The sequence below is a fragment of the Poeciliopsis prolifica genome, unplaced genomic scaffold, assembly GCF_027474105.1.
Source record: "Poeciliopsis prolifica strain line A6 unplaced genomic scaffold, Auburn_PproV2 SCAFFOLD026, whole genome shotgun sequence".
Classification (NCBI taxonomy): domain Eukaryota; kingdom Metazoa; phylum Chordata; class Actinopteri; order Cyprinodontiformes; family Poeciliidae; genus Poeciliopsis; species Poeciliopsis prolifica.
In genome coordinates, this window is record NW_026562401.1 from 896,997 (window position 1) to 913,020 (window position 16,024).

The following is a 16,024-nucleotide window of genomic DNA, read 5'->3' on the forward strand; positions in this document are numbered from 1 at the left end:
ATATATATATATATATATAAATTTTTTTTTTTTTTTTTTTTACCCTTTCTGTCCAGTCGCACCATCCTGAGCTCTGCCTTCAGTCGGTTTCTGATCCACTTGATGGCCTGCTGCTGTGGATCAATGATGAGTGGCCAACGCTCACTGGTGGTCAGGATGACTGCATTTTCAGTAGACATTCTATCATTTGGCAAGCCCTGGTTGTGCCAGGCTGCCACAGTGGCATCATCTGCAAGCATGAGGATCGGATCCAGGCCGTCTGTCAGGGGCACAGAGACCTGCAGCAAAATCAGTGGATTGAGGTCACTTTGGTGAACTCTACTTCACAGTGCTGGAGTTGTTTACAAAGAATTATGTTTCTTCACAAACAACTGTACAATTATATATATGTCGTATATATAAAACTGATTTTACCTTCTGTGACTGGAGGAAAGGTACCCAAGAATTTTTTAAAAGCTCCACACGATACTGGCTCGTAAAATAACCCAAATACGAAATGAAAGCTGAGGCAAGGAGGACGTCACCACAGAGCGTTTTTTGCTGTTTCTTGTACTGGATAATTGCTTGAGACCAGCGTTCCTTTTCTTCCTACACGAGGTAAAAGAGAAAGTTTGGAATTTTTGAAGTGGGGTTCTGTTAGGAGGTTATAAGCAACTAATATCTAAAGTGTAGTAGATAACTTTCTTAAAGTCTCTCTATAACTCCAGATCAGTTAAACCTTGAGGCTGAAGCTAAACACTATCCTGAGAAGGGCCAAAATGTGAGCAAACGTCTACGCCTTGTTAAACTCCAGTCCTGAGTCCACTAATTAGATCATTATTCTGTGAAAGTGGACTTTATGAGAAGACAGTCCAATTATGTATTAAGGTATGTTGCACTTGTGACACATCAAATAGTTACAGGACATCAACCTGGTTTCTAAAACGTCATAGAGGGTCATGCAAAAGTAATTTTGTAAATCTATAAACTAATGTCACATTTGCTCTGGGAAGGTGCTTGCATAAAAAAATAATTATTTTGTCAGAACATTTAGGTCAGATATGTCACCCTACATATCTATTATTTTAATCTGTGCTGTGCATGTTTTGTTAATGACTTGTTACAAAGTTTTCTTTTTTCTTTTTGGTAGTTAATCAAACACAACCCACTTCCGTTCTGAGTGTACTTTTCATACGCAAAGTTCAATGGTCGGATTCTGTGTTCAACTTACATTCCAAGTGTAATCATCAGTTCAGATACAAATACAATCCTGGTGCAATGTAAACGGAGGTTCAAAATATACTTAAGTAGAACTTCATCAGCCGCTATGTCACTTTCCTTATTGATTATTTGTTATATGAAGTCTTGGCCCCTACTGAATTCCAGGTGTTTGCCACCTGCAGCTCTGGAGCTATACACCAGTCTTCCTTGATTATTAATAATTTTTATTAAATACTGTAGTACTGTGTGTCGAAATACAAATGCAATCTAACAGAACTACTATGGTTTGCAGTTTTCATAGGTATATTGATGCAATATTTGCACATTTTCATATCAGACTAATAGAACAATGAATATTTTATTATCTTTCCGTGTCACTTAAAAAATCGTGAACTGCAGTATGGCTTTGAAACTATTTCAATGTTTGTATATAAAAATTTAAAGTGAAAAAAAGCAGCATTTGACTGTATCTGTTGCTCCAAGAAGATTTCAAAATGCATCCAGAATTGAATGCATCAAACTGCAAATCTCTGAACAATATCTTACAAATTTTGTGTGGAGATTCTCTCTGCATCAATTCAGCATTTATTTAAACCTTCAATACTGTGACTGTGATGCCCTGCAGCAATAAATCAAGCATGGCATTTTCTTACAAGGGGCTGTGGATCTAGAATATGTCACATAATAAATTCTCAGACAGTTAAAAATCACTATAATTTTACTCTAATGTATTATGGATCGCTTGTAATATCACTCAGTCTGTGGTGAGACATTGTTAATTTCCAACAGCTGTTGAGGCTTTGAGGTAAGTTAATGATTAAATATAGACGGTCTGATTTATTAGTCTGAACACTATTGCTTCCAGGTCAATGCAATAAAGACAAAACATTTATCTTGATATGCTTAAAAGACAAGATGTTCCATGCAAACAACATTTATTCTGTGGAATAAGAAAGTCGAACTTGTAAAATGGCCACTAAAATCACAATCTGCTATTTCACATTAACACAAAGGTTTTCAGAAAAAGAACATGAACAGAACAGGTAAAGATTTATACATGATTTGTGTAATATGTAGAATCATAGCTTACAACTTCCTATTCGCAGTTTATCAAAACAAATCTGTGGAATACATTTTCTGTCCACACAAAATCTGTTCAATGTTCAGAAAAAGGGTTATCTGTTTAGCCTTTTAGCCATTTCTCCCCCATTCTCAATTTTGGAAAATGCTCAAATAGCCAGTTGCCTGGTTCAACCATGCGTTTTATATGGACCAGCCCATTCTAACTAGCTCACGTGTTCACAGTATGCTGCTGGACCAGGCAGTAAGATCGTCCTCTGCCTGTCCTGCTCATGCAGGACATCACAGCTTTCAGCCCAGATTACTAATGCAATTTGATTACCAGTATGTCCCCCAGTCAAATCTCAGTTAATCTGATGCCAGTTTTAGGTTCAATGGCATGACCAAACTCCTAAGCGTCACATTGTTTACCGTTAGGCCTTTGACGAGTCGGTTGGCCAGCTCTACGGTCTGGGTGGTTCGTGTCACCTCCTCCTGACAACTGATTTTCTCAGTTGTAGCTCTTTCAAACTGAGCTGTTAGACTTTGGAGGTTGGCATCAAGATCCTAGGGGCAAAAAAAATCAAATCCTGCACAGGAGATACTACTTACAAGTATTTTTGGACTAATCTGCATTTCAGTAAAATTAAAGAGATAATCAGCCACAAAAGGTTATTGATAAAGCAGTCTCGAAGTAGTCTAACGGTATGAAGGTTTACTGTTGCAACTTCTTAACATTTTGACATGTGAATCTAAGCTTATCATTTAGCTGGTACATAAATTTCATTCCTAAAATTAATTACATTTTTGATGATATCCCTATTCAATGAGAAGTGCTTGTAATTAAGTAGGTCAAAAACACTCACCGCCAGTTTTTTTTGAAGTACCAACAGTTTGGTTGTTTCCATTTCCAGCTCTGCATTAGCTTGTGATAATGCAGAGCGTTTTGGGATAACCTCACAATAAATCTAAACAGAAAAAAAAAAGTAAATATTCCACAAGGATGCTTCCAACTTAATATTTTTTAAATATTCTAAGGCCATGTCCAACCTCATAGTATCTGACAATGTTAATAGTCCAAGCACAAAGGCCAGCTGCAGCTGTAGATTTGGTCCAAACTAGATTAGGGTGGAAGTCTGGCTTTCTCAAATACTGTTGCTTCACCACAGTCAGGCAGGACTCAGGAATGTGCTCTTTGTCATATGACACCAGGGCATGTAGAAAATCATCCACCTGATGAATAAAAAACAGAGAATTAAATCAGTTTTCAAAGTTAATGTAGAAATTGGAGAAACAACATGTTTATAAAATACTAACACAACATTTTAATCGGCAAAAGGCCAATCAAATCATGTTGTTCATTTATGTGTCCACCAGCTTATCATATGTGTAGTGTTTGTGTGTCTATAATTACTTTTTAACCACCCTTGCAGAAACTGCAGTCATATGCAGAGAAGCATTTTAACACACTAGTTCCACTACTGGCTGTGTATGCAATAATAGAGCCATCGAGCTACAATGTGAGCTTTGGAGAGCTGTTGGGCTGGGCCTGGGTCAAGGACCTTTCATGAATGAGACTGACATTAATCAGGAGGATGCGATTTAAATTGTCACTGCATAACCTTGCCCATGAAGGCCCGCGCCGCCTTCCAGCTCCGATCCTTAGGTACGCGGCCATGAGGGGCCAGCAAGACCATGACAGCAGCCGCAACATTGGTTACTGCTGCTGGAGGGTTTGGAAAAGCCTTCAGCTCAGTAAGATTAACCTACAAAACAAATGACTGATATTCAAAAATCTGTTGAAAAAATAATAAAATATTCTACAGTATTTTAAGTACTGAGGATGTGGGGAAACCTTATTGAGGGTGTTTAGAGCTTCCACTGCAGCTGTCAGCGAGGGCTCTGCTTTAGCGAGGTCATTTTCACAATCCTTCCGTTTGACAGCAATTTCTGTCTGCATGACAGCAACCTGTGCAAAAGTAATCATTACCACTAAATGATAACATTTATGTATGGTGACTAGCATATGTGATGCCAAAAAAGTGCAAAAACCAGCACATAAGAGGTACTCTAACCTTTTGTGCTTCCACATCTGCTGCCTCTCTCTTCTTGCTTACTCTCTCTGTTTGCAACCCAATTTTTGTTAACAGGGCTCCAATATTTTCATTTTTTAATGTAAGCTGAGACTCTTGCGATGCTAATTTTGCTTTCAGATTATCAACCTAAAACCAAAAAGAAATGACATGTATGAGAGTAAAAAAAACAAAGCAATATTGCTTTTTAAATGCCAAAATGAGCCAATGAGAGGACGAGTTGAAGAGACCAGACCTGTGCAGCAGTGCTTTGGAGTTTCTGAAGGCCATTGTCAAGTCGGTTCATTTTGTTCTGAAGCTGAGCCCGGCTTTTCTCCAGAAGATTTCTGTACAAGGTGATTTGCTGGAGAAAGCTCTTGGGGGTGGTGTAATTGTACCTCTTCTCATTTCGCAGGTATTTTTCACTTGCCTGGTTGACACTGTTGTGAACGTAGGCCATGAAAAGACTGATGGATTCCTGGACAGCGGGCTATAAAAATAAGTGGGGTTGAGGGGAGAACGGGGTGAGCTGGATTAAGTGGGGTTTAACATCCCCAACCTGATGGGCACTGAAATATTATCTTCATAAACTTTGAATTCATCTACAAGTTCTGCCATCTTGGCTGGCCCTGACTTACTCAATCTGAAATTTAGGTGCAGCCAGCAGGAAAGATTGGGCTTTGAGTCCTCTGTGAAAATAATGTGTTTAAAGCCCTGACATGCTGCTTGTAAAACATACACACTGTTTACATTATATCTGCTCCCCTCCAACTTTCTAAACAGCTGTGGTACCACATCATAACTATGTATTCATGATGCACGTCTGCTATTAATCACACAGTTAGCAATCAATTAAAGCTAAAACAAATGAGCAGAGAATATGAAGATCAAACCTAACCATAACTCACAAAAAGCCATTGTTAATGAGCATAGATCTGTGAGATGAGAAAATCATTATTAATTAAGATCTGACATAATGTATTTTGATAAAGCATGGTGGGTTGCTTTAAGATGCGAAGCAAGCTCATTGATTGGCCTCGTATAACAAATATTATGAATTTCTAACTTTTAATAAATGACTACTACATTTCTTAGACTCCTGCCTCCTAAACAAGATAAACAACCATTTATGACTTTAGCTTCAATGTTTCATACATTGGCTTGTAGTAGCATTATAAATAAACTAAATCTCATTCACATCAACATAAACCTCTAATCCCCCAACTCCTTTAGATTTTAGCTAAAGCAACCTTATCAGTTCAGCCAATCAGCTCAATGTCTAAATAACCATTGGACAGTTTCATGTTTTAGTTGATGCTGTTGTGTTTACAATTAAACATTTCTTTTAATCTAAAAGTACGACAACATTTGAGCACTAACACTGCTACAAACATCATCATCACTCCTGAATATGACCATCCACACACAGATGTACACACAAACAGGGAAAGTTCACCGTCTGGCACACGTTCACCTATGTAATGAGACTTCCTGGTTGTGACAGCTGTGCCACCTTAGAGGGTCGTTATGCGCTTAATCAGTCTTCTCTCATTAACATAAATGACTATGGGTTGTGATCGTTACGCTGCTATGATGGAAAACAATGATATTCCTACGCTTACTGTGAGTCTCTGGGCATGTGTTCGGCAATTTGTCAGTACCTTGCTGCAGGACTAATGATGAAAGATCTATGGAAAGCTTAATTCAGCTGTGCTGTAATAATTAGAAAATGTTCATTGAAGTCTAAACCAGCTCTAAGTGTCAAAGTGCATGATAAACCTTGGCAAAATACCATATTGTCTATCTCAAGTGCTTTTCAAAGAAGTTACTTAAGGAGTCTTCAAACAATGCAGCCTTAGTTTGTAGATTTTGGTTTGAAAAATAAACAGAAAACCATATATAATTTTATTTTACTTTGGATTCATCAATTGCATAAAATCCACATAAATTACAAAACTACACACATCATACAAATGTTAAGATTTCCATCCATCCATCCATTTTCTGTTCACCCTCATTCCTAATGTGGTCGGGAGTTGCTAGTGCCCGCTGTGTTCTGGGCGAGAGGCAGGGATGTTAAATTTATATTTTATAATTTATTACATAATGAAAATTATATTTTCTAAAATAATTAAAATTCCTAATTTAACTATTCAGGCTAAATGAAGAACAGATGGTGATATTAGATTCATGTATCAACAGGCTTACCTCAATTCCATCAATTTCATGGATGAACCTGTAGCTCACCGACTGCAGAGCCTCAGTTGTCCAAGGATGAAACCAGTCGATGGTTGTACAGTTAATGAGAGCCGGGAACCGACGGGCCCTGACACGCAAGGCATTGCCAACAGGGGACATACACAGTACTACCTGCAAGCAAAAGTCCAAAAATCTGAGCATGTGTTTTACCAAGTTCATATATAAAATACATACTGTGAATTACAGTATGTACAAAAATTAAAATGAAGTGTGTACAAGTGGGATAACTCCCCTAGCCTCAAAGACTAAGAGCAAGCTGTTGTGAAAAAATAAACTTGGTGGATGCCTTACATGTGAATTGAAAGCCATTTTATCCTTTTTAAATTTAACTTATCTAGTTTTCTGTATTTATTTTACACTCTCAACATATATGTACTTTTTATATTTTGCAACAGCTTTACTATTAATTTTTTGGGCTAAAAACAGTCATTGCAAGGAAAAGATATTTTAATGCATTGTTTTGATTTCCGGTCTCCTTTTAACAGCTTGCAAAAGTCCTTAAAGATTTTCTTAAACTTCACATATAAAGCACTATTAAAGACACCACAGTATATTCAGAATGTCTTTACTGTAAGTTGTTGTTGCACTCGGTGTGTAAAGAATCTCCAGCAGTTCTCCTTGTCATCCAGCAGTCCGAGGCTGCGCACCTCTCTTCTCGTACTTGACACAATGTATTCAATTTCCTCCTCACTGAAGATCTCTGGACTTTCACCTAAATAGAAAAAAAAAACAAAAACTAATGACAAAGTGAAGAGTTCTGGCACGATTATTTAGTTCCTATTTCAGTGAAGAAAAATTGGAAAGATAAAATACATCTGCTATTAAAACTGCACAAATGGCATGAATTTTGAATCTGACCTGAAGCCACTATGTTATTAACAATGACCAGAAATCTGTCATCAGGTATCTGTGCATCTGTCAGAAGAAGAGTCACGCGATGATTCTTTACTCCAGCCTTTAGTAATAACCCAGCAATGTCTGTCTGAAAAAAAGACAGAGAAATAAAGCCAAACTTCACAAGGAAAGGCAGTGATTATCAACCAAATGTGAGGCTCAATGGAAAATAAATGACTGGCTGTTCCATAACCCACTGGATACAGTATGGATTCCATTTTTAAGTAATTAATGATTAAAACAAAACATGTAAAGCATCAGTGAAATATTAAAACATTTGAAAGTGGCTCCTAATTGTATCTGACAAACATTTCTTGCTCCACTGAAGAAGCTGAATAACAATGAATTGCAGTAACAAGCTGAAGCTCAGCAAAAACAGTTAAATCGATAAGTTGCAGTAAGAAAATAGAGCAGGGACTTTAATATAACTTTTATTCAAGCAGTTTAGTTATCAGTTGCATCTGCAAACCATGGCTAAAAAAATGCATTTAAAGTATAATTCACATTTACATTGAAATCCTGGATGCTATAACCCTTTCTCGGTGTGATTTGGAAGACTTCCACAGAAGACATGTAGGAAGCGAGGCGAGTCAGACTCTGCTTCCCGCTGCCCCCCACTCCCACCAGAAGGCCATGACTCCTCTGAGACTCCAGGATACGGCTGATGCGACAGCTGGTGACAATATAATCCTTTTAAAGTCAGGTTATACCACATTTATTATTAATTATTATTTCTATTATCATCCAGTCATGTTTTGTCAAGCTCATTATATTAATCACACATAATGTGATAATAATAGTAAGTCAAATGATTCTCACACATGTTGTATGGCATCTTCAAACAGCACAAGGTTCATAGTCGGATAGAGCTCATTGTAGCTTTTCAAGGCCTCAGTGAGGATGGTCCTGAGCACAGACCAGTCATTGAAAGGGGCATAGTAATGACCTCTGTCCAAGTTGGCAAAGTGGCAATAGAGTAGGGTTTGTTTGTCCACTTTTTTATCTTCCAGTCCCTGGAGAAGGACAGAGGTGTAATTTTCCCTGTAATGATTGCAATCTGTAGGTAAAGAACTGAGGTTATCAAATTTATCTTCATATAAATTTCACCTCAAAGCATTCGTGCACAGTCTCCATTTGGATCTTCTGGAAAAGCTGCATGTCCTTCATGTCTACCAGTCTGTCTGAATACACTCTGCAGGACTCATGCAGCCACAAGGCCACCAAGTCAGTTCTGTCCCTGATGGTCTGTGGACCAGCTAAAAGGACACCCTAAATAACAAGAATAATCATGTCTATATTTTATCAAAAATGTTTAAGTCAAGCATAATCTCAGCTTACTATATACACTACCTGAAAGACGTTTGACATGTCTCGAAGATTAAATATGTAGTGAAACTTAATTGCTGTGGGTACAAAACTCTGAGCCATCTTGTCATGAAGAGTCATGAGAGCTCGAACAACAGCAGCAGCAGTTTTCTGGACCGACTGACTGAAAGCTCTTTGTTTTAAATGCCCACACAAGATCTGACCATAGATTGATGCCAGAGACTCTGGCGAAGGGAAGTTTACTGCAAACACTGAGAAATGTCTCTGTTGAGAACAAACATACAGTAGAAATGAACATGACATTAATACACATAATACATGTCAAATTACCACTGTAATAAATTCTCAAATTACCAAAGAATAACTACTTTCTTAAGCAGATCTCCCTTAAAAAAGTGATTTCACTCTAAAACGAACTTTTACTAGGATAAATAAAATATGCATGTATATCTGTTTAGTAAAACAATCTAAAAAGTGAATGTTGTTGATTAATTTAAATTAAATTGTTACAGTTGATTCTGGAATAGTATCAAATCTTGGAACTTATATCTTTTGCCTTTTTCTCAGTTTCTTGTCTTTGTTTTTGTTTAAAATTTAAACTTAACTTAAACATTTAGTGTTTAAATGTTTACTGTCAAATAAGATGTATAGGACATCTTTATGCTATCTCAACCTCACAGAATAATTATCACCAAAATTACTTCACTAATCACATGCTAATTTTGTTCTGTCAACAATATTGAAATCCTGATAACACTTTTGATAAAAACACATGTATTATCTTTGAATTGACTCACTACTCTTTCTGAATCCATTAACTCGCAACAGCCTTTCTCCATGTGTAGAGCAGGCTTTTTTGGACATTACAAAACACATTTGTACTGAAATCTAAAATAAATATCAATGCACAAGAAGGAGCTGTTCTATTGTTAAATGTACCTGTAATCTGGGGTTGATGACGAAGCTCCCAGCAGCTGGATTCATGCATGCAACATACTGGGTATTTTGGACTTCTTTTAAAGTCAGTTTCTGTCTGCAATACCTACAAAGTGGATGAAGAAAAGATTTTGTGCATTATGCATATTTGCAATTTAAGTACATACAGTAATGCTAACTTCCCATGTTATAAATAACATGTTGCTGCTATTACCGGTCTGTCAATTTTGCAAGAAGTTACTGCTAGAGGTTACTAAGTCTGTCAAGAGAAGGTTTGTGAAAATCCTCTTAAACACTTTGACTTGTTATATGGGTTTGAAAGGTTATATCTGAAATAACATGTAGGTGTGGGAGGGTTTTCTCACCAGTGTCCAAAATCCAGATGCTGACGTATAAGAGCATGAGGCTGCACTGTTCCATAGCTATCAACAGCTGGTATGTTCATGTCATCTATAAAATAGACCAACCTCCTGTTGCCTGCAGGTGAGTAGGTTCTTCCTGCTCTTTTCTCTAATGGTTGCTCTAAAATCTCTACAAAAAAAAGTAACAATGGGAGTAAAACACTGCTTAAAAATAACAAGTTCACTGTATTGCAAACAAATTACTTGAACATTCAGATTACAACATAGATACATCATATTACACAACTAAATAAAAACCAGAGACTATTGTCTTAAAAAGTTAGTTGTAAAGGTTCAAAGGTTTGTTATAGGCATCATCAAGACCACAAAACACATTGGATGAGCCAGAGATGCAAATGTTACTGGTACAACACCAAACTTACAATGAAAGTGACATCTAACTAAACTGACAGACCTGGGAAACGAGAGTATTAGTCAGAGGAGCAGCTAAGAGGCCAAAAGTGAATCTAGAAGGGTGATCTTAAAAATGCTCTTTCTGAAGAAAAGCAAGAAGTCTCGCTTGCACTGTGACACAAGTCATGTGGTAGATAGAGCCAGAGATGACACCAAATTTAAACTTTTTGAGTTCATATGGTATAAAATCAATATTGCAGAAAGGTAATACTGCACATCACCATTCCAAATGTGAAACATGGAAGTAAAGGCATCATACCGTAGAAAGATATTTTGCACTCTGACCAGGAAAGCTAGTCAGAGTTGATAGAAAGATGAATGGAGGTGAATACATGGCAATCCTGAAAGAAATCCTGTTTGAGGAGTTGAGCTTTGGAAGAGCTTTTAGAAGACCACAAGCTTAGAATGGTGCACAAAAACCACACAACTTCACTCAAATTTACACTTTACAATTGTTGGTCTTTCTCATATAATCCTAATGAAATACACTGGAGCTGCTGTTAGAAATGTTACAAATCAAGGTGATAGATTAGAAACACTTTTACAATACACAAAATGTAGGAGATTTGTAAAGGAAAAATTCTAGAGACTGAAGTTCTCCACACTTTCACCCTCTCAAAATCTAATTATTGCCACTAGATGGTGCTATAGTGTACTTGATGTGCAGCACAACAAATCAAAAACCCACTCACTTTGCAACATGAGGGAGGTGGTGTAGTAGTTGAAGGGTACTTTTGAGGTTGTGTAACTCTCTGACAGAGTGTCTAACTTGGTTCTGACAAGTGCAGTCTTTCCTACTCCAGAGTTCCCCACAAGCATCACCGGCTGCCTCCTCTCCAGCAACAAGTCCATGAAGTAGCTAAGACGCATGGTCTCTGCTGTGTGCACCACAACAGCCTGCAATCACAGGAACAGCAGGAAGATGGAGAACAGAAACACACATGGTTATTATGGCTTTCTTTGAGTGTGATTTATTGACAGACATGTGTTCAGTGAATTGTATGTGATTTAGAATTTCTTGGATTTCCCCAGAACACCACAACTATTCTGTCATAATAGCATCATTTGCTCAGAACAAAACCCCGTTAATTACGGCTCAGCAAGAGCCTTTGGAGCGCAGGCAGCTGTACGCAGGCACATAAAGAAACACAAAGGAGCGTGGGTGATAGCTCGAGTCTTGTTGCTCATGCCTTCACCCACACACGCTCCGGTATAGGGAGTGGTAGACGGTAATCAGACTCAGTGGCAAGCCTATCATCCATTCCAGCACCCCTGCCATAACCCCATGATATGACTTTACCCTCTCTTATTATGTTCATTGAAGCATACAAACATTTTTAATATGCCGGCATTGTTCATTTTTGGTTATTTTGCCTCTTGTGACTGTGATTATTTGTCAAACACTTTTCAAAAGTTTGCTTTTATTGCTCAGTATTCTTCTCCACGTAACTTGCACACCATTACCTGTAATGGTGTGTGGTTTTCCACTTCAAAGCTTGGTACAATATCACTCCAGGGCAAAAAGCGCTTGGTCTGGTGGTCAAGGTAGTAGTCAAAAACTGTTCCTTGTGTGGGGAACTTAACAGTCCTCATTTCTTTGGTCCACCACTGACTGAACTTCACCTGGTAATCATGCAGCTGAACATGCATAAAAACAAACAAAAACAAATGCACTTTAATTTATTGGATTCGCTTCATTGGCTCACAGTTTAACAAAGTCATCTTCAGAACTTCTCCATTATGGACTGAGCAATTCATGTAGCTTGCCTTGATCACTTGTTGACATTAATTGTTTTAAGTCTGTTTTCATTTGTCCAAGCACGCTGACACAAGTAACGAACACAATAAAAAAATACCTTGTTTAATGTAGATTAACAAAAGGACACGTTATGAATTAGCTTTTTTCATGACAAAGTAGTTATAACCCAAGATATTCAATCTAATATGCCAGGGTTGATTCAGATATTTTACAGGATCTGCTCTGATTTATTTCATATTTTCTCTAGCAATTATGTGGCTGTGTTAAACAGGTTTTTTTCTTCAAATGTGTTAAACAAAATGTTGATGTTTTGGGAAAATAAAATTAAATGTATCACATTAAATTCAAAGAATACAAATAAATAATTTAATAAAAGCTAAAACTATGTTGGGGTTTTCAGTCTGAGCTTATCAGTGTTATTTAACTCCAGTTATTGGTCAGCTTTGTCCAATCTGTACTTTCCAAGCTATATTGCTAAATAAATGTGCTATCTTCCAAAGCCTTGAAGTAGTTTAAAGTATGAGTACTTCCAATTAGGCAAAGAAAATTGTGGGTTTGTGCACTCTGTGTATCATAGCAGCACAAATGTGGTGAACATCTAAAAGGACGACAGCCATAATCAATGATGAGGCGACAGAAAAGATCAAGTCATAGGAAGTCTTATAAAAAGCTTTCTATATAATTAGACACACTTGTCTGCTTCATCTTCACTTAGGTTGATTAATCCAGTGTCAACAGTTTGGTCAGTTAATATTAGCCTCAGTTATTTTTCATAACTACTCTCTTCTTTGACAACACCTGAAACAAAATAAACATTGTATTTGGCTAATTTATTTCACAAGGAAAATAACTTATGAATTACACTCTTAACTAAATATGACACTTTCATCATAAATTGTAGGCCAATTTGGGTCAAATTTCTAAACGCTCAAGTATTTCCTTAAATAACTCAAAACTAATGAGTCACCTGATCTTTATAGAGGGCTCCTCCAAAAGCCCAGATGCACGCAAAGGTGAAATATGTCTCATAGATTTCACGAGGAGACTCAGCAGAAATATTTTCTGCAGTTAAAAGGCAGTCGAGCAAAGTGCACAGTGTCTGAGTGAAGAGATAAATAATAGTAACATGTCAGTTTTATGACTGTGAATATTTACAAACAAAAATAGATATACAGATATACAGATATACAGATAAATATAGATATCCACTTATACAGTAAATATGTTTGCTTGTTTGTTTGATATTTACCTGTATCATGGAGTTCTCTGGGATAGTAGTTATGGTTTTAAAACTGTTTTTCATCTGCTCAAGACAACGAGGAACATATTTGTCAAACAGTATCATCAGGTGAGCACGTTCTGTCTGCCGTTCCCGTCTATCAATCCAGCTTGTAACGTATCTGAGCAACAATGTAATTTGCACAATGTAAGCTAAAATTAACATGATGCTACAAACAGATTCAATTTCGATAGTGGAAATGTATAACTCACGGGTTCCAGCCCAAGTCCTGGTGATTAACATAAAGAATTCCTGCTCTGGACACTGTAGCAGGTGTGGCCATCTTAAGATGACTGATTTCAAATACAAGCCTCATGGAAAGGGTGAGAGGCACACGCTCATTGCTGGCTAGAGTCAGGACCTAAAAGATTTTCCAAATCATTACACTTTAAATTGTGACATTTGAGGCCCTAAACAATGTGTGCCAAAAAAATAGACACATATCTGAAAACAATTGACAAGAGACTGAAAAGTACTAAAACTCCAGAAAGTGATGACTGAAGGAGGAAGAAATATCTTCTTTATGTACACACCACCTTGGTTGCGATGAGTTGTACAATAGTGTATGAGTGAACAGGAGGGAGGTACCTTGTTATCATCCATCACTGTGTTGAGTGATTCAATCCACATTGGATCAATGTCTCCATCCAACACAATCCACTTAGGCCCCTGGTGGGAGATGTTTGCCTGCTGCCGTATCAGTGATGAAAGCAAACCTTGTACAGATGTTGAAGGAACCAAAAAAGAAAAATGGAAAGAGTAAGCAAGGTTCTCAAATATAAGTCAAACACTTCTGTCACACTTTTGTTGCCAACATTAAAGACATGGGTTGAATAAAAATGCTGCAAAGTTCAAATCTCCATCACCATTTTACTTTTTACTCCTCATTTTGAAGCATGTCAGTTTTAACCGAAATACAAAGACCGAGTTATTTTACTTACAGCTCCCTCATTAAGTATTGGCATGCATATCAAGAATTATTAAAAATGCTACAAGAATTAGCTTTTTTTTTACTGCAGTAGTGCTCTCACTCACAGAATTGTTCTTAAAGTACACATGAGTTTTGTCTTTTATTGTGGGGAAGACATTGCGTGTAAAAAAAAAAAAGGATAATTAATTTCACCCAAATCTTTTATTTATTAGTCCATAACATCTAACAATCCCTAAAACATAAAGGTAATTGGTGAATTTTTTAAGTTCAGACAATAATTTGTTTAGAAAGTTTAAATTAGAAATGTATAACTTATTTTCTTGGGGTATGAAGATGACACCTAAGAAGAGGTCAATTTCTCAACATATCACTTTTATGTATGCGGAGGCTCTGAGATTCAGTGAGGTTGTATCTCAATCAATGGAAATGTTAAATTTTCTCCTACATTTTGCAGAGCAAGATTAATGCAACTGCAATAAAAGATTAGTTTACTTCAAGCTTATTTGCATATCATTACCTCAGGTAATAAATGTAGAGGGCAATAAGATGTCAAGTAATTGAGCAATTTTCTCTGGTTGTGTGGAAGTATGAAAATGTGAAGCAGCAAATTGATGAATGATTTCTAATCTACTAAGGATTTCCCTTATTCTTTTAGCACCAGCCTCTTTACCATCTTTCCACTCCCGAGTTGCAGGATGAATGAATCCAAAAAGTTCATCTCTGTCAATCGCCTTTGGATTGAGGTCATTCCAGACTGGCTTCCATCTTAACTTTACATATGTTTTATGAAGAACTCTCAGGATCTGTTGAAAATGTCAACACCCCATGTTTGACATCTAACTTACAAAGTGATTGTATTTTGTCATGTAAAATGAAACAAAATTTCCACCTTGCTTTTTCCAGTTCCAGCACTTCCAATGACAAAAACAGAGTGACGAACTGCCATGAGTTCTTCCAGCTGTACAACCTACCACATAAAAGATGTTGACAAAACCGTTTGGGCCTTTTCTCTTTAGGAAATTTTTTTTTCACTGAATGACTCACCTTTAGGATGAAGGTTTCCTCAGGCTGCAGTCCAAGTTGCACAGTCGATTCTCTAATGACCTTCTCAAGTTCAAAGTTTCTTTCTCTCTCAACTTCCAGGCCTGGAAACAAGTCCCCAAGCAGTCCCAGGAAGGCTGTCACATCCTCAGTCACAATTTTAGGCATATTGAAGTCCCGCAGTGCACGCATCAACACCTTGGAAGTAATATGCCATGTTAAATGAGACCATACTAATATCTTGGTTGACTATGGAGGGATAGACACACATAAGTCACCTGATCCTCTGGTCTTGTTTTGTCTTTTCTTCTCAGAGAACCAGCCAGAACCAGAACAGATTTCACAGCACGCAAACCCCAATCATAATGGTCCTAAGAAGCAAAACAGACACATCACCTCTACTCCTAATGCCATCAACGGGGGGGAAACGGGGGTTATGTTGTTCTGCTAGGT

At 37.3% G+C, this 16,024-nt stretch overlaps 1 protein-coding gene across 1 annotated transcript in view; it reads right to left on the reverse strand.

Annotated features, from left to right (window-relative positions):
• LOC129371427 (dynein axonemal heavy chain 11) overlaps positions 1–16,024 on the reverse strand; it is a 41,860-nt gene that overhangs the window by 11,189 nt on the left and 14,647 nt on the right. The window contains exons 37-64 of the mRNA XM_055048009.1: positions 15,850–15,942; positions 15,575–15,769; positions 15,420–15,497; positions 15,201–15,333; positions 14,188–14,315; positions 13,812–13,960; positions 13,570–13,720; positions 13,288–13,419; positions 12,026–12,199; positions 11,254–11,458; positions 10,112–10,277; positions 9,750–9,852; positions 8,835–9,074; positions 8,592–8,753; positions 8,304–8,497; positions 7,995–8,157; positions 7,449–7,572; positions 7,160–7,302; positions 6,540–6,701; positions 4,588–4,821; positions 4,335–4,481; positions 4,115–4,228; positions 3,882–4,025; positions 3,310–3,492; positions 3,126–3,227; positions 2,692–2,826; positions 415–588; positions 44–278 (exon numbers count right to left, since the gene is read on the reverse strand). Of these exons, the coding sequence (XP_054903984.1) occupies positions 44–278; positions 415–588; positions 2,692–2,826; positions 3,126–3,227; positions 3,310–3,492; positions 3,882–4,025; positions 4,115–4,228; positions 4,335–4,481; positions 4,588–4,821; positions 6,540–6,701; positions 7,160–7,302; positions 7,449–7,572; positions 7,995–8,157; positions 8,304–8,497; positions 8,592–8,753; positions 8,835–9,074; positions 9,750–9,852; positions 10,112–10,277; positions 11,254–11,458; positions 12,026–12,199; positions 13,288–13,419; positions 13,570–13,720; positions 13,812–13,960; positions 14,188–14,315; positions 15,201–15,333; positions 15,420–15,497; positions 15,575–15,769; positions 15,850–15,942 (4,363 nt within the window). The remainder of the gene's footprint in view (positions 1–43; positions 279–414; positions 589–2,691; positions 2,827–3,125; positions 3,228–3,309; positions 3,493–3,881; positions 4,026–4,114; positions 4,229–4,334; positions 4,482–4,587; positions 4,822–6,539; positions 6,702–7,159; positions 7,303–7,448; positions 7,573–7,994; positions 8,158–8,303; positions 8,498–8,591; positions 8,754–8,834; positions 9,075–9,749; positions 9,853–10,111; positions 10,278–11,253; positions 11,459–12,025; positions 12,200–13,287; positions 13,420–13,569; positions 13,721–13,811; positions 13,961–14,187; positions 14,316–15,200; positions 15,334–15,419; positions 15,498–15,574; positions 15,770–15,849; positions 15,943–16,024) is intronic.